This window comes from Triticum aestivum, chromosome 7D (genome assembly GCF_018294505.1).
Source record: "Triticum aestivum cultivar Chinese Spring chromosome 7D, IWGSC CS RefSeq v2.1, whole genome shotgun sequence".
NCBI classification, from domain to species: domain Eukaryota; kingdom Viridiplantae; phylum Streptophyta; class Magnoliopsida; order Poales; family Poaceae; genus Triticum; species Triticum aestivum.
The window spans coordinates 167941755-167965015 of record NC_057814.1 but is presented as its reverse complement, the minus strand read 5'-3'; the positions used below and the strand labels follow the sequence as shown (position 1 = coordinate 167965015).

The 23261-nt window shown below is 46.3% G+C and overlaps 1 protein-coding gene across 1 annotated transcript; it reads right to left on the bottom strand.

Moving 5' to 3' along the window:
• Positions 1-12084: 12084 nt before the first annotated feature.
• On the bottom strand, positions 12085-15617 carry LOC123169219 (uncharacterized protein At1g66480). The gene is made up of 2 exons (XM_044587059.1): positions 14634-15617; positions 12085-12593 (listed from the first exon to the last, which is right to left on the bottom strand). Exons 1-2 carry the CDS (start codon positions 15447-15449, stop codon positions 12549-12551), a joined length of 861 nt encoding a protein of 286 aa, XP_044442994.1. The 5' UTR covers positions 15450-15617; the 3' UTR covers positions 12085-12548.
• Between the last annotated feature and the right edge of the window lie 7644 nt (positions 15618-23261).

The window sequence follows — 23261 nt, the reverse complement described above, 5'->3', positions numbered from 1 at the left end:
AAGTAGACCGAAACGATTCTGCATCTACTGCTATTACTCCACACATCGACCGCTATCCAGCATGCATCTAGAGTATTAAGTTCATAAAGAACGGAGTAACGCATTAAGTAAGATGACATGATGTAGAGGAATTAACTCAAGCAATATGATGAAAACCACATCTTTTTATCCTCGATGGCAACAATACAATACGTGCCTTGCTGCCCCTACGGTCACTGGGAAAGGACACCGCAAGATTGCACCCAAAGCTAAGCACTTCTCCCATTGCAAGAAAAACCAATCTAGTTGGCCAAACCAAACCAATAGTTCGAAGAGAATTACAAAGATATCAAATCATGCATAAAAGAATTCAGAGAAGATTCAAATAATATTCATAGATAAGCTAATCATAAATCCATAACTCATCGGATCTCAGCAAACACACCGCAAAAAAGTATTACATCGAATAGATCTCCAAGGTCATCGAGGAGAACATGGTATTGACAATCAAAGAGAGAAAAGAAACCATCTAGCTACTAGCTATGGACCCGTAGGTCTGTGGTAAACTACTCACGCTTCATCGGAAGGGTAATAAGGTTGATGTAGAAGCCCTCCGTGATCGAATCCCCCTCTGGCAAGGTGTCGGAAAAGGTCCCTGGATGGGATCTCATGGGTACAGAAGGTTGCGGCGGTGGAAAAGTGTTTTGTTGACTCCTCTGGTGGTTTGGGGATATTTGGGAATATATAGGCGAAAGAATTAGGTCAGGAGGGTCACGGGGGGGGGGCACAAGGGTGGGGGCGCGCCCTACCCCCTGGGTGCACCCTTCGTCCTTGTGGCTGCCTTGTGGCTCCTCCGACTTCATCTCCAAGTCTCCTGGTTGTCTTCTGGTCCAAGAAAAATCATCGCGAAGGTTTCATTCCATTTGGACTCCGTTCGGTATTCCTTTTCTGCGAAACTCAAAAACAAGGAAAAAACAGGAACTGTCACTGGGCTCTAGGTTAATAGGTTAGTCCAAAAAATAATATAAAATGGCATATTAATGCATATAAAACATCTAAAACACATAATATAATAGCATGGAACAATAAAAAATTATAGATAAGTTGGAGACGTATCAAGCCCTCTGTGGACTCGCGCAACCATTACCCTTTGTGGGTTGAAGTCTCCATCAGCGTGGACGTATGATAGCACCACCTATCGGAACCACGCCAAAAATCTTCATGTCTCCATTGCGTTTGCCTTCTCCAAACCCTTCTCTTCACCTTCATATGCAATGTTTTACTTTCCGCTGCGATACTCTTAGAGTTGCATGTGTAGGTTGATTGCTTGACTTGTCATAATTACTAAAATCTGCCCACAACTAAAATTGGAAAAGAAAAGATTTTTATTTGGTCAGTAGTCTAATCCCCCCCTCTAAACATACTTTTGATCCTACATCCTTGCCATAAGTTTGGCAGCTAGGTATCGAAGTGGTCCAGGAGTGGATCACTGGACATCGGTCAAAAATATGCGTAAGTACCTAAGAGGACTAAGGAAATGTTTCTCGTTTATGGAGGTGAAGAAGAGCTTTTCGTAAAGGGTTACGTCAATGCTAGTTTTGACACTGATCTAGATGATTGGAAGTCTTAACCGGATATGTATTTAGTTTGAATGGTGGAGCAGTCAGTTTTATCGATCAGGCGCAGCGAGCGAGCGGTCGAGCAAGCTGTCGTGAGATTTCACTGCGGCCGACTTGCATGCGCGCGAGCACCAACTTGCTTGTTGGTGCTTAAGGTGTGGAGCAACTAACTAATGGTTACCCCTTGTAGGGTTTCCGCAAGGCTCGCCCGCCACGTGTCGCTTGTTGGTGCTCCTTTGAATTTTGGTTTTTCTTTCCTGTGCGTGTTTTGGATTTTAAATGGTTTTTTGGGAGGTTTTTTACTTCTAATTTTTTTCCTAGTTTTCCCTGGGTTTTGGAGGATTTTCTTATAGCAGTGCTTTTTTGCGAGTAGTTGATACTTCTCTAACGTATCTATAGTTTTTTATGTATTCATGTTGTAGTTATACCATTTATTAATGGGTTCGGTGCACTTAATCCAGTGTTGAGTGTCCGTTTCTGTTTTCTGCTTGTTTTTTGTTTTACAGAAAATCAATATCTATGAAGGTCAAAATACCGCAATGATTTAATACTCCCTCCGTCCCAAAAACATGTCGCAAGGGCTTTTTCGCAATTTAGTTCTTCGAACTTTCCCGACCAAACCCGCAGTCCACCCCGTCTCCTTCCTCGCTCTCTTCGTCGCTCCCCCACTTCGGCAACGGTGCTGCCTCCAACCCTCCGCCCCACGCCCCACGCAACCTTGCTCCCCCCACCCACCTCTCTGCCGCACCACGTAGCCGTCGCCTCTCCCTCCTCCCCTCCCCCCCACGTCGCTGCCTTGTTCACCTGCGCGTCGTGGATCACCTCCTCGCCGGCTAGCCTCCGTCGACCTCATCCCTTCCCCCCACAGCCCCACCCCGCCGCTCCCGCGTCATCTTCGGCCGGCGGCCCCGCCACACCACAGCTCCTTCGCCAGCAAGCCGACGCCGCCTTCCACCCCGTGTCGCCGTCGCTAGCAGGTAGACGACGTCGTCCACTCATGTTCAGCCACGGCACCATCGTCCAGCAGCTCAAGGCCGACATCGTCCAGCACCTCAAGGCCGTCCACTCTTGTTCAAGATTTCAGATTCAGAGGTGAGTACTGAAACTACTTGATGTTAAGATTCAGACTAAAGTTCACTGTCAAAACTGTCAATTTGCTCCTTGATGTGGGCATTTCTAGTTTGATCCAGAGATTCAGAAGATTAAGGGACCCATTCGCACATCTAGAGCCAACGTAACGCGTCAATAATTCATCGGCGTTTGTTTACTGATTGCCGCTAAAGTTTGATGCTTTCGATCTGGCCATGATTGGGAGAGAGAGAGATGTAAAACAAGATGAGATAGAAACTAGTTCTTCTACAACTTGTATCTGGTTTCACACCCTTTTCTTTAGATCCAGGGACATAGGTCATGCTGGCATGGTAGCTTACATTGTAGTGCTGATGCAGAGGTCTCCTCTAGTTGGGTTAAATTAAGGCGGTGACATCACGTCTCGGTGTTAGAGTTCTTTTATCGGCATGTTGTTGGGTAATTAAGCAAATCAAACCAGGTTCAAGTGAATGCTGCTAATTCTTTTTCATTTGGTTTGTAGTGTAGCTTTCCATAATAGGGGACTATAGACACTTTATTTCTTTTTTTTACGGTGCTACGGCGGGCTTACTATAGAAACTTCGTGACTGTAGTTGCTGCTGCACTAGCACTTGTGGTGCAGCTAGCTAAAAGCTAAGCTTGCCTGAATTATTTGTTCGGCTTAATTATCTGCTACTCTCATCATGTAAACTAATCGAGACCATTCTACATGCTTGTTTGTGACTAAGAAAGAGTAAAGTAACGGTAATTAACAAAGAGTAAAGTACTCCTTGATGTGGGCCTCCTCATTGGTTGTAAAGCAAAGCAATTTGACATTTTCAATCATGAGTAAATCAGAAACTAGTCTCAGCTTGAGTCCTGATCTTGTGCATTTTCCTTTTCTTTCAGTGAACTAGTCTAGCTATTGAGTCATGATGTACTGTAGTTTTTTATTTAAATGTTTAATTAACAAATCATTTTAAATGGTGTGCACAGGTTTCGGTGAACTAGACTCAGCTTGAAACAGTTAACTGAATTTTGTCAGTGGAATGGATCTTTTTGAACCACGCTGATTTCTGTTTCTGAAAAATAGTCGGGTCATCTTCACTGCCTGTGTTGTGTGTGTTTCTGAAAAAAACAGTAAACTGAATTTTGTTAATGCATTTTAGAATTTTAGAATGACTGATTTTTCAGCCAAGTTTGTTTCTGAACAGTAGTGACATGGAGTAGTGTAGTGGTCCTGTAGTGACCAAATTTTCAAATACTCTCTGTAAGTTGGTGAAAATACCCCTTATATACTCTTACAACCCGGGTTAACTCCATAAAAGGGACTCTTGTCATCCACTGTCCTTTTATTTGTTCCATGCTAAATGGACCTCTTATTTCAAAACTTTAGAACATGTTGAGTCTTCAGTTAACTCCATACAAGGGACTCTTGCTTTTTTACTAAAGCTAAATTGCAATTGCAGTAGAAGATAATATCATACCATATCATCTACTGATGATATGGGATTAGCAAAGGCCTTGCTTGCCTCATTAGTTGATGTAGTTGTCAAGCAAAAATTTCAGTCCACTAACCCAAATTAATTCAAATAATTAAAATTAATCCAAATCAATTCAAATAATTCAAATAAATCCAAATAACCCAAATTAATTCAAATAACCCAAATAATTCAATTAATCCAAATAACCCATATAATTCCAATAAATTCCAACAAGGAGTTGATATACAAGGATTAGACAAGGTATACACAAGGACATGACATAAGGGCATCTTTGTCCCCTCTTGACACAAGATTACACAAGACATACACAAGGAGCACCTGACTACATGACATAAGGGCCTCTTTGTCCCCTCTTGACTACATTCTTTTCCTTTCTCTGGCCACTTCTTCTCTTCCCTTCCCTTTACTTTTCTTTCTTTTCCCTTCTCTAGCTAATTCTTTCCTTTCATCTTCTTTTCCTATTGCAATTTCCATTTCTTCTATAATGGCCCTAGTATCAACAACTACCCGACTGTCGTAATATACACCGGTTATTTCCATTCCAGCATTCTGAACGCGATCCTTGTGCAAGTGGGGAAACTTATATTGATTTCCTCCTTTGTCTTCCATAACTTCAAACATAACTGCTTCTAATGTGATAAAGCTTCTGTGCAACTTGTCGGGATCGTAGTTCTCGAATTCCTCTTCCACACCCTGTACCAGTTCCTGGATGTTTGTAGGTGACCTGCAGTCGGTTAGAGACTGGAGAGAGTTATGGAAGCAGAGGTCCAAACAATTTAACTCAGGGCTATTTGGGGGCTGTTGTAGCAATTGGATGTCAAGATCAGTTTGTTCCACAGCTTCTCGAAAAGCTACATCATTGGGAAGGACATGAGGCTTTGCGTTATCCTGTTGGATGAATATTGTTGCTCCCTCATCATCGTCAGGCCACTTATCCTGAATTGCCGGGATAACCTTATTGATTAGATAATCTCTGCACACAGGCCTGGTTACTTTCACTGATGTCAACACTTTTGTTCCCTTTGTTCTGTTCTGACTTGTCCGCTTCGCCTCAGTCTCTTCGACGAATGCCCAAATGCCGATCTTCCCATCGAATGTTAGCTCCCCCTCATTGTTATATCGAGGCCTGGCAACAGCTGTTAGGAACATTACCTTCCCAATGCTGTGAGTGTTTGACACGGTGCGCTTCGGTTCAGGTTCTCCTGGAAGTACATAGTAACTATTCTTCACTCTCGTCATGTCAAACCACTTTTCATCGATGTGAACCATATTCGTCATTGGTTTGAACATAGCCCGAGAAGTTCAGATCGAATTGTCATCAACCATGGACATAGAAAATTTCAATCTCGCAAGCTTGTTCTCTAGCTTGAGATGAGGCTTCACGGTGCTTGTGATGTGGTTGAGCTCATTCAACTGGAACCTCTTATGTAGGGTCGATCGGGCCACACCTAGAGACCGTGCCAGAGATCGAATTGTTCTTCTTTTATTCAGTGGGATTGTTGAGGTCATCTCTAGATCCAGCTCCTTTCTCTTTCGGCCAGATCTTCCTGGCTTCTTGCTTGAGACATCTACTTCTTTGCCATCGGCAATTTGCTTTTTGGCGTCTTCCCAGATTCTTTCAACAGATTGTACACTTATGTCCAACAGGTTTGAGACTAGCAGCTTGTCGTCTGGTTGAACAGACCCATCTCTGAGCTCGATTACCAGCAAGGCGAAGTAAACACCATGCCTCTCCTTATCTGACAATTCTCTTCTCTTGAAGTATCCAATTCATAACTTCATCCTCTTCCTCTTGAGCTTCATCCTCTTTCCCTTCATCTTCTTGAGGCATCCAATTCATATCTTCATCGTCTTCCTCTTGAGGCATCAAGTTCAAATGCATAGCTCCATTATCTTGAGGCATCAAATTCAAATTAATACCTTCATCGTCTTCCTCTTGAGGCATCATGTTCAAATCCATACTCCTGCTATCAATGACAAAAGATGAGTACATCATGGTACCATAACAAGAATATATACACACAAAATTTACTAGAATGACAGGAGCCTTGCAAGCATTACAAAAATGTGAACTACTGACTAAGAAATGTTATGACTAAGAAATGAAGCTGCTCCTTTGTAACACCATTTCATTTCTTATGAAACTTCCAACTCCTGTCATTTCAGAAAGAATTCCAATCCATCATGACTAATTTGAAGTTTATGTCATTAGTTTATCAACTGGAGTAAATTTTCACCGAATCTTAACTAGAGTACAATTGGATTTCAACTCCTGTCATACAATTGGATTTTACTGTATGTATCTTAACTGAATTTTGACCATGTCTTGTTCCTTTCTTGCTTGCTTGCTTCTCTTGACTTCCAATGGGAAGTTACTTTCTGTATGCGTATATATTGTCAATTTCTGTAATAGGATTTTGTTGTGAATCTCAAATCTAAATTAGTTCCAGAGAAATGCATTCAGTGTACCTTCATGTCAAACTAATCCAGTTTACTGAATTTTACTCTAGTTAGAGTAGTTTTGCTGAATTTTACTCTACTTACAGTAGTTTTAACTGAAGTTACTCTACTTACAGTAGTTTTAACTGAATTTTACTCTACTTACAATAGATTCAAAGTGTCAAGAAAATATCAATAGCTAAATCATAAGGGTGAAGAAGTATTCAAAGAGATGGGAGTAGTTTCTAGATTGACATCTGAGGGTTGCCAAGCAAATTTGCCAAAACTCTTTCATTGGTCTTGGTGGGTTGCGTCACATGGCAGTGAAATTTGGGAAAGCCTTTGGACTGAATGTGACAGTTTTGGGTACAAGTGAATCGAAAAGAGATGAACCTATCAGCCTTCTTGGTGCAGATAATTTTGTGGTATCATCAGACAAAACACAGATGGAGGTACTGAACATCTTTAATCTATTTTATTTAAAGCTGAGTGTGAAACAACTTAGTACAGACCACAACAAGTACATATCTCCTTAGTCCTTACCTTATGTTAGATTCCAACTGAAAAAGCATAATAAATGCACAAAGGAACAGAGCTCATTCTGCAATCGATACTTCTGCCTATACTATTTTGTGCGAGAGACAGTTAGTATAGCTGAATTCTGCTTGTTATTCTTCTCACTCTGCTTGTACTAAGTGAGAATAACGAAATGATTTACTTTTGCAGTCCCTGAAAAATTCTCATGATTTCGTTGTCGATACTGCCTCTAGTGACCACCCATTTGACCCTTATCTCGGGCTTCTGAAAGTTCGTGGCATAATGGCACTAGTTGGCTTTCCTGGAGAAATCAGAGTGCATCCTGCAACACTTAATCTGGGTAAACACCTTAACATTACCAGTCCAGTTAAAATAGTTGCTGAGTGGGAAGTCTGTTTATTTATATCTTGTATAGCTGTATGAGACTGTATATCGTCGAACAGACCACTAGTTGTTAGTTTTCTGGTTCAAAACTTGGTGAAGAAACTGGGTTTCGGCCCTTTATCGAAAGATAACTGATCAGAACTTACTGCAGGTGCACGTTAGCGCCTGTATGCTTTGACACTGTCGAAACTGAAAATTTGCAAGAGTTTTGCTTGATGTTTATACTGATGTCGAAACTGAAATTTTCCTTACTATTGTTAGTTGTTGAACTTTGTACTCCTCCAGTGGCAGAGATTACTAATCCATGCTAAATTGAAATTTTCCTTACTATTGTTAGTTGTTGAACTCTGTACTCATGTGCCATGCATAAATAGTGTTATCTTGAATGACTGATCTAAGTCACATATCTTACGAGTTAATTTTTGATACAACAAGCAACAGCATGACGAAGAGATTACAACAACAACAGTCGCTACAGATCAATCGACAGGGGAAGAACAGCAGAAGACCAGAGATTGTACTGTACCTTCTTCTTCAGAGAAGACCAGCAGCGAAGAACAGCAGGTCAGCACGAGCACGAGCTCCGCCAGCAAGCATGCAGCGTGGGCGAGCGTACACGCACCCGAGCGTGGGTGATACTCCAATGGCAGCGGCGCCGGTTTTTGGTCACCGGAGGAGCTTACTGACGAGCTCCAATGGCAGCAAGCGGCAGACCACCACGGCCAGGCGAACCAGCAACCAATCGACAGGAGAAAAGTGACCTGGAGGACCAGAATATCACCTTGAAGCTGTTGAGCCGCTCGGGGAAACTAGAGGAGGAGCGACGGCGCTGAGCTCGTGTGCGGAATCGGCGGCCAGAGTGGGAGGAGACGGGATCGATTCCGTCGATCAGCGGCTTCCCAGCAAGCGTGGCTCAAGAGGGCGTAGGTATCGGCGAGGCGGAGCTCCTGGTATGCTCGGGAAGGACTGAGGAGGTGCGACGGCCCCGAGCCCCTGTGCGGACGCCGCTGCCGGAGGGGGAGGAGACGGGCTCGTTTTTGGAGTGGGGGCAGCTCCTATGCGGAAGCAGCGGCCGGCAGCAGGGGAGAATCTGGAGGATAAGATGCCGCAGCGGCAGGAGCTCCACCGGCCTGGAGCCCGGCCGGCGGCAGGATCTTCCCGCGACTTGGGCCTGCGTGCGGGTTGCTTTGAGAGAATTCAAAGTTGCGGGAGGGTGCTTTTGTAAAAAATGCGGTAGTTCAAATTTTAAACCCCCTGCGACATGTTTTTCGGGACGGAGGGAGTATAATTTTTCTAGAATATATGTGACTTATGGGCAAAAGAATCAACACAAAGCGATGCCCGAGGGCCCCACAAGGGAAGGTGCCGCGACCACCCCTGGTCGCGCTATGAGCCCTTGTGGCTAGCCCTTAAGTCGGTTGGAGCCCTTCTTTCGCCGCAAGAAAGCTAATTTCCAGAAGAAGAAAAATCCCCTCAAAATTTTAGCCCGTTCGAAGTTATGGATCTTCGGCAATAAAAGAAACAGTGTTCGGACAGAAAACATGAGCGAAAAACAGAGAGACGGAGAAAAGAGATCCAATCTTAGAGGGGCTCTCGTCCCTCTGAGAACCATGGTGGCCAAGGACCAGATGGGAGAACCTCCCCCATCTAGGGGGAGGCCATGGATGAACAAACCGTGGGGAGCCTCTCTCCCTCCCCCTCCCGATGGCGCCAGAGTGCCACTCGCGATGATCGTCTTCATCAATGTTGTCGTCTTCACCAACATCTTCAGCACCTTCCTCACCTCTTTTAAGCGGTCCACTCTCCCACAACCCGTTGTAATCCCCTACTTAAATATGGTGTTTTGATTATATGAATTATCATACAATGATTTGTGTCATCGCTATTATGTGTGAGTAGATTTTGGTTGTCCTATGGGTTAACTGGTGAATTGCCATGGTTGATTTGAGTTGCTTGCTTGTGGTTATGTTACTGTCATTTGATGCCCATCATATGAGCACGCGTGTGAATCCCACCATAGGGTTAGTAGTATATTGATAGGACTATGCATATGGGGAAAGAAGTGACTGTAACCTCTCCGAACCATGGAAATTGATACATACATGATTGAAGGGGGGCAATATATTTTAATGGTATGGTTGGGTTTACCTTAATGAACTTGTTAGTAGTTGCGGATGCTTCCTAATAGTTCCAATAATAAGTGCATAGAATTTTAAGTAAAGGATGACATGCTAGCGGAGACCTCTCCCACATATAAACTTGTGATGAAGATCGGTTTACTAACATAGCTAGTTACTTATGGACAATTCCACACACCATACCACCACTATTCCACACGCTATTTGTGTTATATTGTATCTATATTTAAGCAGCACCTACTTTTTATATTTATGTTCTTCGTTACCTTGCAAACATATCTCTTTATACCCACAAAGTACTCATAGTTTTATTTCTTGTTTCTAGATAAAGCAAATGCTCAGTGTACCAGTGGCGGATAGGAATATTGATCTTACTTTTAGCTTCTTGTGGGTTCGGAACTCCAAACTTATCACCTCCATCACTGAAAAGTTCTATGACAATTCCTTGTACTTAGTAATTATCAGCACAACATGTGTCTCTACAAGAAGCACAACTATGCTCCTCTTAGGGAAAAACAGCACAGCATCAACTTTACTTCCTGAAAAAAGCACGGTTGTGCTTAACAAAAAGCACAGGTGTGCTTTATGAGAAGTACAACTATGACTAAAAAACACATCATGTGCTTTCCTGAAAATGGAAAAGCACAGTCTCTGTTTCCACTAGAAACACAACTATGCTTCCTGAAAAGGTAAAAGCACAATTGTGCTTCCAAAAAGTGAAAAAAGCATAAATGTGCTTATGGGTTCCTTTTTTCCAGTTGTGGATTTTCTGGTTTTGAACTTTCTCAAGTGATGATTTTTCGGTCATATTTTTGTTCTCATTTTTTTATTTCTACTTTTTTTTGGTTCTTAGTTTTCTCATTCCAGTTTTTTTGTTTTGTGTGAAAAGTATATTAAAATATATTAACATGGGATCTAGTTTGTAAGATCTCGAGAAATCTATAGGTGAAAACGGTTTGTGATTTGAACGCACGGTTCAGGAGATAAAACATTAAAAAAAGAATCTATGAAAAAAAAATTCAAGTTGCGACAAGTAGCGTACATGCAATGTGCCCCTTGTCAGCACAAGAGAACATGAAAAGTGACATTTGCACAGGGTAACCCATAACTAGTGATCTCGCTTAAGGCACTGGACTGGGCCTCCGGAGAGAGGACTGAGCTTCAGGGACTTAACTGCACACCCGAATCTTTTAAGCGCCAAATAGAATACAAGCCGTACGCAGCACACACCCCTCGACCGAATGGGCCATCCCATTTAGAACTGTAGCGATGGTCTGGTTCACCTCGCGTTTTTTGGTCGATTCTTTTCCGTTTTGTTTCTGTCCGGCTTTAGGCCAGTTTTTTTTCTATTCTTTTCTCGTTCTTTTTATTTTTATTTTTATTTTCATGAAATTTTTTCCTTTTCAAATTCGTTAACTTTGCCCAAATTTATCAAAAAAAATCCTAATTCATGAACTTTTTTCAAATTCGTGAAGTGTTGTCAAATGTGCTAAACTTTTTTTCAAATTCAAGAACATATTTTTATATTCACGGTTTGTTTTCAAAATTGTGAACTATTTTAAAATCGGTGAGCTGTTTTAAAAAAATCATGAATTTATTTCAAATCATTGAACTTTTTTTTAAAGATGGTCAATTTTTTAAAAATTCATAAACATTTTCAAAATTGTGAACTTTTTGCAAATCTATGAACTCTTTTAATATTCATGAACTTTTTCAAATTTTTGGGAAGTCAACGGGGTCAAAATGGTCAACTAGAGGTCAAAGGGCCAGAGGTTAAAAGGCAATTGTCACTTTTAGCAACAAAGAACGGAATGAAAGCAGTAATGAAGGAATGAATGAGTGGGCTTTCTAGATACAGGGTCGTAGTGAATGTTTGCTCTTTTCTTTGAGAAAGCAGTGAATATTTGAATTATCTGTAAAACAAATTGTGAATATTTGCTGAAGGTTTGTTGTTTCCATGTTACGCGTCAATGGATTCCACTGCATGCACCATTGGTGGCGCAGATGCATGAGGCCTTGTACAATGCTAAGTGTTTAGAATAATAAATCGGATTTTTCTGAAGCACCAGTGCCTATTTCTACAGAAGAGGCGCCTAATTAAGCGTCTACCCTGCACAAATATGCACCGGTGCTTAAGAAAAAATTGATTTATTTCTCTAAGCATCTTGCATTGTACAAGGCCTAATGGGATGACTGAAATATCAAAAAATATGTGTTTTTTTTAACCATGGAAAATATTCATCTTCCGTTCGTCTCTCAAAAAAATGCTTCGGAAAGGACCCTTTGTTTCGATTTTTTTCCTCCGTGATTGTATCAGCCACGAATGTATTACTTCTAACTTTCTAAGTAATCAATAAAGCTCATGATTTGCAAGACAAAGACCCTGACCGGGCGCGCCCGTTCCTTGTGTCCACATCGAATCAAACAATCACTTACATCCATTATTCGTCTTGAACCAAGTATGTATTTACAAAAGAAAAGAAAAAAGACATGACCAGACGGCACGCGACATGCGAAAGCCGAATGCAGCGAGGTTGGAGATGACCCGACGACGTCGGCAACGCAGGGCGGGTCCGATCCCCAACGTCATGCACAGGATCATATGTTAAGTTTATACGTAGAGGTCCATATACATCTCCCCTAAGCTAACTACAGAGAGCACCACAACTCGCAGCAATGTAATCGCAGGCTAAGGCTAAAGGTAAACAAACATAGAGGAAAACGACGCTCCATGCCGTATGAAGAAGAAGAAGAAGGGAGCGAGGCGCGAGGCAGGAAACCGTCGGCGGCCTCTCGTCTCCAGCTCCGGCAACCTGTGGTCGATCGATCTATTACTTGGACAAGAATTAGCACTCTCGCTTCAGGTGGACGAAAGGTCATCATGCTATGATCTCATCCGGCAAGGCCACGAACCGCGTTCGCTTCTGAAACACCACAGAAACAAGAGTCACATGAGAAGATGTCAGCAAAAGCGACGGGTAATTCGTTTCAACCAATTGCTATTATGTTTACGCTTCAGGGCACGACAACGATGGGCCGAGAATTGCAAGATCAGAACATCAAGTACATGAAAGAGTACAGGGCGAGCCAACAATAATTTACTTCTGAGAAACAAAAATCAAAGGAAATCGTAAAGAGAAGTTCTGCTGATGTAATATCCCTTATCTTCGAGCGAGAAAAACTGGCACAGGTAGAAAACGATTGCTAAATGGTGTCATGGTGACAAGATTAACTTCAAAGAGATAGTTACCCGCAAAAACAAAGAACTTCAAAGAGATAGTTCCCCTGATAACAGCTTCAATGAGATAGTATCATGCCATCATCTAACGGTCGCCTGCTGCTGCCTAGACTAGTTTAACGGTTAGGATTTGCTGGTTTGACTTTCAGGTGCTCAACCATAAATTAATTGAACCAGTAAGTTGACAGTACATTAGTGAAGGTGACCGGAAAGAATCGGCCCAAAGGTACACTAATGGGTATAAACCGGGTCGAGCAACTTGTCTCGTTATGATCCCTGAAATTTTCTCCCTAGCTCTGGACACTTGGTCAGACATAGACTTTCTACAGATCTGACTGTAGATCAGCTCTACATAGACTTTCTACAGATTTTGGAACGTCAGAATGGCTGCTATGCTGAATCCGCAGATAAAAGACTATCCATATAACGAAACGCAACAGTTTTAGGTTGAAGATGGAACAGAGCTATTGCTGACTTCCTGTGCTAAAATATCAGTTGACAACATCGAACGTTGAGAGAGCTTGTTCTGAAACTTCAGCGCGCCAACTATTTTCCATGGTAGATCTATGACTGGCGACTGCTACTGCTATGCTTCATCCGCAGCCAGAAAATGAGAATTGTCTCATACTTCCAGATATTCAAGTAGGAGTATGACAAGCAACTGTATTTTGCACCATCACTCAAACCAGTCAAATCCTAGAATTGATCGCCAACAAATAACTAACGTAGTAACGTGTCAGGAAAAACCTCAAACACGCTGTTCAATACTTAAGACACATCTGCATCGGCCGAAAATACTGGTCACACCATTAACAGCTCCAAATCGTTCCCCATTGGACTTGGACACGTAGGGATCCATTGACAGTCCATAACGAAGATATACCATGCTGCTGGAAATGCTCTTATGGCTTGCTTACATATTCCTAAACGAACCGGGTGAAAGAAAGAAACAAAATGCATGCCATGTTTTACCTAGATTATAATGGTATGAATTAGTCGAAGCTAATTTCGTAGGAAATTTTATTGGGTGACAAACTGTGTGAACCATTTATCTGCTTTATAAACTATATATTGTTAATATATTACTCTCTTCGTCTCATACTAAGTGTCTTAACTTTGTACTAACTTTAGTATGAAGTTATACTAAAGTTGAGACACTTATTGTGTGACGGAGAGAGTATTTGATAAATTGAGTTGGTCAAAATAAGCAGTTTTGTAATACATATTTTTGGGTGAAAGTCTCTGCATTATTTTATTGACTGGGCAATAAGACACCACCGTTGCTTGAAAGAAAAAAAAATGTTTCCCTTCCCACGGATTTCTTTTTAAATGCAGATGAATGAAAAGCAATACAAAAGGACCAATTTATACAGTGATTATTTTTGTATTGCAAAATAAAGTTATTTGATTCAGAAAAGCAATACAAGGACCTTTTTGTTTGCGGGTATTTGATTCAGACCTTAATAGCATGGTTCTATCAAAATAGTACTCCCCCCCTTCAGTTCAAAAAAAATTTAGTACTCCCTCCGTTCTACAAAAACGTCTTGTATTATGGGACGGAATGAGTAGTAAAGATAGTATTCCCTCCCTTCACTTATATAAGACCTTTTAAATATTTAAGACAAAACTTAAAACAGTTCAATTCCAGCTGTCCTAAACGACTTATAAAAGTGAACAGAGGAAGTAATATTTTTGAATAAAAAGTTTGAAAGAAGCAGTGCATTACCTCCTTCCGGCTGGCCTTGACGTCCGCTGATGCATACTCCGGCGTGCGGGGTAAAGCGGACCACCTATCCGGCGTCTTCGCCGTCTCTACGCCCCTCTCCGGTGTCTGCATCATGAACCTGGCACCCCACTCGGGCGTTGCGGCGAACCTGGGACTCCGCTCTGGGGTTTGCGCGAACCTGCCACCGCCCCAGTCCGGCGTCGGCACGAACCGCGGGCTCCGCTCTGGCGTCTGCGGGAGCCCACCAGTGCCCCAGTCCGCCGTCGGCAGGAACCGCGGGCTCCGCTCCGGCGTCACAGCGCCGTTGGCGGCGCAGAGCTGCATGATCTTCGCGGCCGCCTCGGCAGCGTCCCGGCTCTCGCCCATAAGCTTGGCGACCTGCGCCTTGGGCAGGCGCATCCTGAGCTGGACCGGCCCGCCCTCGGAGGCGGTAGACATCGGGGAGGGCGGCGCGGTACCGGCACCGGCCGAGGTCGGGAAGGTGAGGTCGGAGGTGGAGCGGCGCGTGAGCATGAGCGACTCGAGCCTCTCGCGCGCGCCGACGTGGAGCGCGCCGGACCAGGCGCGGCGCGGGGGCACGGTGGGGCGGGGCAGCGCGACGAGGAAGTAGAGCCGGCCCGGGCGGAGCAGCGCGTCGTGCTCGAGCGGGCGCGCGCGGACGCCGAGCAGCTTGACCTGCTCCGACTCGAGCAGCTGGAAGCCCGGGTGGTCGCGCAGCACGGCGCCCGCGTACGCCGGCGGCTTCACCCTGAACGCGGTGCCGTCCAGCTGCATCACCTTGGCGCCCTTGCGCCGGCCGCCGATGCTGTTGCCCATTGCCTGCCGGCCGGCTGCTGCTCCTCGCTCCCACGCTGCGCTCTCCTCCCGGCGGCGGCTGCGTTCTCTCTTGTCTTTCGCCGCCTCCTCTTCTCTTCCGTGGTGGTGCGTGGGTTCGGTTCGCGTGGTTCTTTGCGACGTTTGTGCGTGTGGCCGTGTGGGGTGTGGGAGTTTAAAACGGGCGAGCGAAGAAGGGACAGACAGGTTTGGGAGTCAAAGGTTCACGCGAGTATTGAGCTTGACGTGGACTGGAACTATACTGTATTATTTTCTACTGTACAAAGCTTAGCTAGCCCCCCACTATGGCATAGATAGCACTGTGAAAGTGGAATGGGGGAGGTTAAAGTCGGTTCTAGTGCATGCATGTCTAATTATAACTACTCCTATGCGTGAAGGATGAAAACACGTTTTTGACCGTCCAATTAAGCTCGCAGTTCCAGATTCAGAGCAAGAACTTTACTTGGAGCGAAGCAAAACGCAGAAGTAATCGTGATCTTACTACTAGTAACTTTTTAAGCGTACTTGTCTGAACACTTAGGTTATTTTAGAGTGGCAAAGGGTAGGTTTGCTTCGGCTGTGCAGAACTGAGGAAGCATGCTGCAGGCGTAAAATTTAAACTAGATATACTCCGTACTTGTGCAAAACTGACTTGGTACCTAATTTGGTGGGAGGAAACTTCAATTACCACGAGCAGCGTTTGTGGCACAGCTTCTTCTCTCTCTGCATCAGATCACATCATATTTACGTTTGTCAAAAAAAAAAGATCACGTCATATTTACGTTTGTCAAAAAAAAAAGATCACGTCATATTTAACGTGCTAGCAAACGTAACGAGTTCGACCCGCCGAATAGCGCGGCGAAATCCGCCGCCCGCCGTGTTATCTCGTACAGAAGGAGACACCGGCCGCAGGGGCGGAGAATGGTGGGGATGGTGCCGGCCATTGGACATGATCTGCCTTGCTGTTCGCGCTTGTGCTGGTGTTGCTCGACGGAAGAGAAAGAGAGAGGCCAGAGGTGGAAGAAAGGAGATGTGCTTTGAGATCCGTTTTTTCCAGGTGTTATGATCACGAGAGGGTCTCACAACGCAGAACGTGCGACCCGGATCGCATAAGATTTTTTTCCCGCATTAGCACTGTGGAAGTGGAAGTGCAAGCGAGGAGGTTAAAGTCGGTTCTAGTGCATGCATGTCTTAATTAACTATGAGTGATGGATGAAAACACGTTTTGACCGTCCAATCAAGCACGCAGTTCCAGAATCATAGCAAGAACTTTACTTCGAACGAAGCAAAACTTAGCTACTCTTGGTCTGAACAATTCGGTTATTTTGGAGAGCCAAAGGGCAGGTTTGCTTCGGCCGCGCAGAGTCGAGGGAGCATGCTGCAGGCGTAGGATTTAAATCAGCCATGCACTTTGTCTACAAAACTGACTTGGTGTCACAGCTTCTTCTTTCTCAGTATATCAGATCACATCATATTTACCGTGCTAGCAGCAAACGCAAACGAGTTCGACCAGTCGAAGAGCTCGCCGAGATCGGCCGCCCGCCGTGTTATCTCGTGGCCAACTTTGCATGTGCCGTTCGCCTTCATTTTTAAACCCCTTGACGTTGATCTTGCACCTGTAACCATTAACCTCCATTTGTATTTGTAGTAAGTGGGTTCGTACGTGGCCTGGTCTCTTTGTTCTCGAAGCCATGGCACTACAGCAACAACAGCAACGCGGGTGGCGTACCGCCGGACTCGCCACGGCGGACGCCCCGGGTCCAGATGGTGCGTCCTTCACGCCACAGATCGGGGTCCTCCTTTTTGCGCCCGTCACGGCACGGGATCGGATCGAGGAATGTCCTGCGGCGGGCGGGCGGCGGCGGCGAGGTCAACCGCGCGCATGCACCGTATTAATGCGTCTATAGCTTAGAGCATCTCCAGCCGTTGGCCCCCCAAGACGCATAAAAATCGCCCCCTGGGTGAGCCGGCGATTCGTTCGGCGCTGGGGCGGCGGTTTTGCGCTTAGTCGTCGGCCCCAGCTCGTCCCAGTCACCGATTTTGGCCCATTTTTAAAGCCCCATTTCGGTGAAAAAGGCCCATATGGACGAGAATAGGCCCATATTCGACGTGGTTCGCCGTGGCTCGGCGTTCAATTATCAACATAAATATTTTTTTATCACATATTTCATCACAGAAAATTCAAATACTTTAACAAAATAGTTCAACAACAAATAGTTCAATACAAATTATTTAGTTCAACAAATAAAAACTCATATTTCATCACACGTCGCGCCCGGTGTCGCCCTTGAGCCTCCGTAGGTGCTCTATCAGATCTTGCTGCAGTTGATGATGCACCTGTGGGTCTCGGATCTCCTGACGCATACTGAGGTAGGCAGTCCAGGTTGCCGGTAGCTGGTGATCAACTTGGGCAAGAGGACCCTGCCTGTGGTATGGTTCAGTGTCAAACACTGGATCTTCCTGCTCGCTCTCAATGATCATGTTGTGCAAGATGACACAGCAGGTCATGATCTCCCACATTTGATCTTTCGATCAGGTCTGAGCAGGGTACCGGACAACAACAAATCGAGATTGGAGCACACCAAATGCCCGCTCGACATCCTTCCTGCAAGCCTCCTGAATCTTCGCAAACCAGGCGTTCTTGCCTCCAGGCACAGGGTTTTTGATGGTCTTCACAAATGTCGACCATCTCGGATAGATGCCATCAGCTAGATAGTACCCCTTGTTGTAGTGCCGTCCATTGATCTCGAAGTTCACCGGAGGAGAATGACCTTCAACAAGCTTGGCAAAGACAGGAGAGCACTGCAGCACGTTGATGTCATTGTGAGTTCCTGGCATACGAAAGAAGGAGTGCCAAATCCAGAGGTTCTGTGTGGCCACCGCCTCAAGTACCACACTGCAACCGCCTTTGGCGCCTTTGTACATCCCCTGCCAAGCAAATGGGCAATTCTTCCATTTCCAATGCATGCAGTCGATACTTCCAAGCATCCCAGGAAATCCTCTTGCTGCATTCTGTGCTAGGATCCGAGCAGTGTCTTCCGCATTGGGTGTTCTCAAGTATTGCGGTCCAAACACTGCCACCACTGCCTGACAGAACTTGTAGAAACACTCTATGTTGGTGGACTCGGCCGTGCGCCCATAGTCGTCCTGTGAGTCCCCGAGAGCTCCGTATGCAAGCATCCTCATCGCTGTCGTGCATTTCTGGATGGAGGTGAATCCAAGTTTGCCGGTGCAATCCATCTTGCATTTGAAGTAGTTGTCGAACTCCCGGATGGAATTCCCAATCCTGAGGAAAAGCTTTCTGCTCATCCGATAACGGCGCCGAAATGTTCTGTCGCCGTGAAGTGGAGCATCGCGAAGTAGTCGGAGTAGAGCATGCAGTAGCCTTCGAGACGATGCCGGTTCTTTGCTTTCACCCGCCCCGGCGCCGAGCCATCTCGCCGCGGCTTTTCATTGCTCGCCAGCAGCTGGGCGAGGGCGGCGAGCACCATTAGATGCTCTTCTTCCTGGACGTCGGCCTCGGCTTCCTCCTCCAGCAGCGCGGCGAGCACTTCCTCGTCATCCGAGTCCATCGCCGAGGCAGGCAAATCGCCAGCAGCTAAACTGCCCCTCCGCGGCCGGAAACGGCGGCCGAAAACGCCCAGCTGGTGTCGGAGGGGCTGCCGCGGCGAATCTCTGCTATTTTTCCGGCGGGGAATGGCTATCTACCGGTGAAGGGCGGCGGGGCGGCGCCGGGATATACCTAGTGGCGGCCGAGAGCGCGGGGGGTGGGAGGCGAGTCGGGAAAGAAAATCTTGACTTTTCACCTGACGACGTGGGCCAGCCGCGCTTTTCCCTTGCACCGGAGCCCCCAAGCGCCGCCAGCGCGCCGGGTTCGGCCTGCGGCCGCCGGCGGAAAAAAGGCCGAGCCGACGCTTTTCGTCGTCCTGGGGGCGCGACTGGGCCGTTTTTTTGACGCCGGCGTCAAAAAAATCGCCTGGGGGACTTGTTGAAGACGCTGCTGGAGATGCTCTTAGCCGGCGCTCTGCAAATCCGTTTCGCGGGATCGGGTGCCGGGAGGAGTCCGGTGATCCACGGCAACCGTCGTGTCGCGTTGTGCATCTGCATGCAGACGGCCGTTGTCGCCTGTGGGACTGTAGCCGGGTTTGCCCTTCCGCTCAAGGCGAACGAGATCAAAGCACATGCTCATGTCCTCCTTGTGTGCACGTTTGAATCGGCCGAGTTTCCGTCGTGAAATACTTGACGTGGTCGTTTTCTCACACTGTTAGACGTTCTAAGCGCCCAGTGGGTCAATTTTCTACAGTGTTAAAGATCTGCAAAAAAAGAACGGTTAGGGTATAACGTTACAGGTTAATTAACTGAAAAAATTGCAGCCGTGTGAATATTTTTCTTGTAGAAGATGCTACGGCGACCAAGAAAAAATCATGGCACTGCGAAAATGAGCTCACGGTATACCGGGTGCAAACCAGCCATACTGTATCTCGTTAGACTAGCCAACCATGTTGATACTGTACGCTAACTCTGGACCGATCTAGGCAGCGACGAAGAACGAGTCTCTCTCTTGGCACCAAGTGTGCCACGACCGTCCGAGACTCATGACCTATACCAATCAATATACCGGGTGCAAACGTAGACCACGTGTGTTCCTTTTCCTCTATGTACCTTCCTAGGATCCTGACTCAGCATCCTACGTGACATATGCTCGATCGTCACGACGCACCTTCCGTCCTTCTTTCCGGCGGGAGCTAGCAAAGCAGAACCAGAACATGGCCGATATCTGATACTACATGCATGCGTGCAGATGCATGATGTTCTTTCTGCTGCTGCGGTCGTTGGGTTTATCTGCATATGGTTCGTGCTCAGCAGGGAATCCGCAACGGCATGCATCCAATGTACTAAAAGGCTAAAAGCCAAGTATTGGTTGTGGCTCTGTTTTGTATCGATCTCGTCGTTTTCGCCGGTTGCACTTGCAGAGACGTCTCCCCGGAGCGGAGAGCGCCGTGCATTGTCCACTCCTTTGTCCTTTCTATTCTGATCAGGGCCCATTCGCGCTATCGATCGACAAGCCGGCAAAGCCGTGGTGTGTATGCACCTGCAGCTATGTTTGCTGTCTATCGCGTTGCCATTGCCTACGGTCAAGTTCATGGACAGTACGCGCGTGCGTGGTATGCTCCTCACGTTCATAGTTAACGACTTTGGGGCAGGGATGCGAAGGACTGAACGTACAGCCGGCACATGCGTGCGGGTGTGAGATGCGACACGCCTTTGCCTCGCAGGTCAGCTGGAGGATGGGTGGCTGTGGCGCCGGCGACAAGGGCCGCGGCGGCCTGACCAATCAATCGGCCGGCGGTCGCGGTTGTTGTTGGTGCCGCGCGAGCGCGCGAAAGGCGTCGAAGTCGCAGGGCAAGTAGGTGTCCACGGGAACGTGGCGCGCGGCAGGGCAGGGTGGCGGTGTGATCAGCTGAACCACGCGGGCGGGCGAGCGGCGCGCCCCGAGGTCTCGCCGCCAAAGCCAACTAGCCAAGCCGATGGTTTTCGCCGCATTCTCACCGCGCCGGTGGTATGCACCGCTCGCTGTGTGTGGGTGTCTGTCGACGGTGATGCTGCATGATTGCCCGGCAAAGGTTGAAATTAGCCCGCGGAACAACCGCCCGGGCAGAGGCATATGGCTGGCTGGTGCAGGAAGCGGCGGGGGTTGTTGGGTGAGCGTCGAAACTCCGTACCCCTGCAGGTCATGTTTCGTTGGCCTGAACGACAAATACGAAACAGACAGCTTGTGTTCCAGGGGTGCATGTTGCCCAGCGAAATGCATTGAGATCCCTGGCTCGCTTGTTGATGCGTTTGCTATCGTGAAGGGTCATGCCGTATGTGTGGTGTGGTCCTGCTACATGCTTACGATCCACGTAAAGTTCCCGCCAAGGGTATTTCCAACGCTAACCCCTAAAATAAACGCATACATGACAGCGGTTCGGACGCCCTCAAACACCCCTAGTTTCGTCTGGTTTATAGAAAAAAACGGACGTATGCACCGTCCGTTAGACCCGCTTTAGATGACAAAATAAGCTCGGTCCAGACGATTGTGAGCGGTTTGAAGGTTCGTGTTAGAGATGCCCTAATGAAACTTATTTATGATTCATTACTTTCTATTGTTCTAAAGATTTATGTATTCAGCACATTTACTTTTGAAGATGTGAGTGATTTTTTTTCTTTTTACAAAAAGAAACTTGGATCTATGATAAAGGTTTATCAGAAGTACAAAACACCTTAAACATAATAAAAATTGCGTCGAGGTCAAGACCACCGAACGACAGATGCCGCCGCTAGAACGAGCCGCCAACGCGTCATCGTCGCCTTTCCATACCGGAGCCAGCCCGGCCTTATCGATGACAACCAAAAGGTCTCCGTGTACATGTGTAACGTGTCCCTAAGAACTAGCACCCCGGAGCCGCAGCCGTCACCGTCAAACCCTTGAATCGATCTGAAGAACATGACTCGACGAGAAACCACCAAGCTCGCCGCTCCGAGAGTCTGACAGGAATCTAGGCCGGAGCTCCGTCTAATTCGACCCGGCAACGAAATTGAGAAGGATCGGAGTCCGAAAGAATGACTCGAAAAAGAAACACCGTCATTCGTCTGAACGGCGCCGCTGCAAGGACTAAAACCCTGACCTATCTACTAGACGAAGCCGCAACACCAGAATTCCCCTCCCCGCCACCAGCCGCCGGAGCGGCGCGTGGAGGGGAGGCTAATCCACGGGCTCGTCGGTGAATGTTGAGGAGGAAAGCTTTACTCTAGTTGCCTTGCTAGAGGGGAAAGAAAGACATAGACGATCTATTTTCATATCATCTTTTACACACATTACACTCATATTATCATAAGGCCTTTTTTTGTTGTAACGGTCTTCAATTGTTTCTTCATTTTCGCAATTCAACTCGGGTATTTATCAAGTTTATTCTTGTCTGTTAGACAAAACACTAAGATTGTTCTGGTTTCTTTCTTACGGTGATCCTAAGCAGAAAACCGTCGTACGAAAGAAACTATGCGATGTTAGTGTTTGTTATTATTATAATAAGGGTTACATAAATAGTTAGTCTTATAAATACGGTATATAAACAGTTTGATTAAGGTCAATCTACTCATTCCTAAAAAAAAAAAGGTCAGTCTACTCATCTAAGTACGGGAGCCATATTTTGCAGGGCCAACGTGCTGCCAACTTCTCACGAGAAAGAATCCAGTGGCCAGGAGCGCGGAGAGCATTGTCCATCCCCTCCGAACCGATATGCTCCATTTTGTCCGTTTCAGTCGAGGGTCGTGGAGAGCATGACATTCATCCCACTGTCCACAGCTTCCCCTGGCGCACACCCCTACGTACGTGCACGTAGTACCTACGAACACTGTCGATCAGCGTGCCAGATTGCTAAAAAAACACATCTGCTCTGTCACTCGTCTACTACTAGTAACACTGACGTAGAGCGTAACCGTCGATTTATTCCCCTCACGTCGACGCAGCCCGCAGGCTCCACACGTATACATAAATAGGTATGCTGACCACGTAGGAGCACACGTGACACATGGCTACCTCTGCTTCTCTCCACCTCTCTCTTTCCTATGAGGCTATGACTGTCCCTCGAAGCATCGGCCTCGACGGCGACGGGAAACGAACATGCTGCCGCAGGAGACATGTACACTGCACAACAACCAGAAACCAGCTGCAAAAAATCTCGCTTCTTCCTCCGCACGTTCCAGAAACATAGTTACGTTGTCTTTTTTTGTCGACCCTCCGTGATGCGCGGAGCGAATGGCTCCATGGATTAA

Bases quoted from the DNA above. Each gene is read 5' to 3' on its own strand.
- LOC123169219 (XM_044587059.1), bottom strand. From the start codon at position 15,449: ATGGGCAACAGCATCGGCGGCCGGCGCAAGGGCGCCAAGGTGATGCAG. The intron at 12,594-14,633 runs GTAATGCACTGC...GTGGTGTTTCAG, and splicing joins TCAAGGCCAGCCGGAAGGAG to AAGCGAACGCGGTTCGTGGC.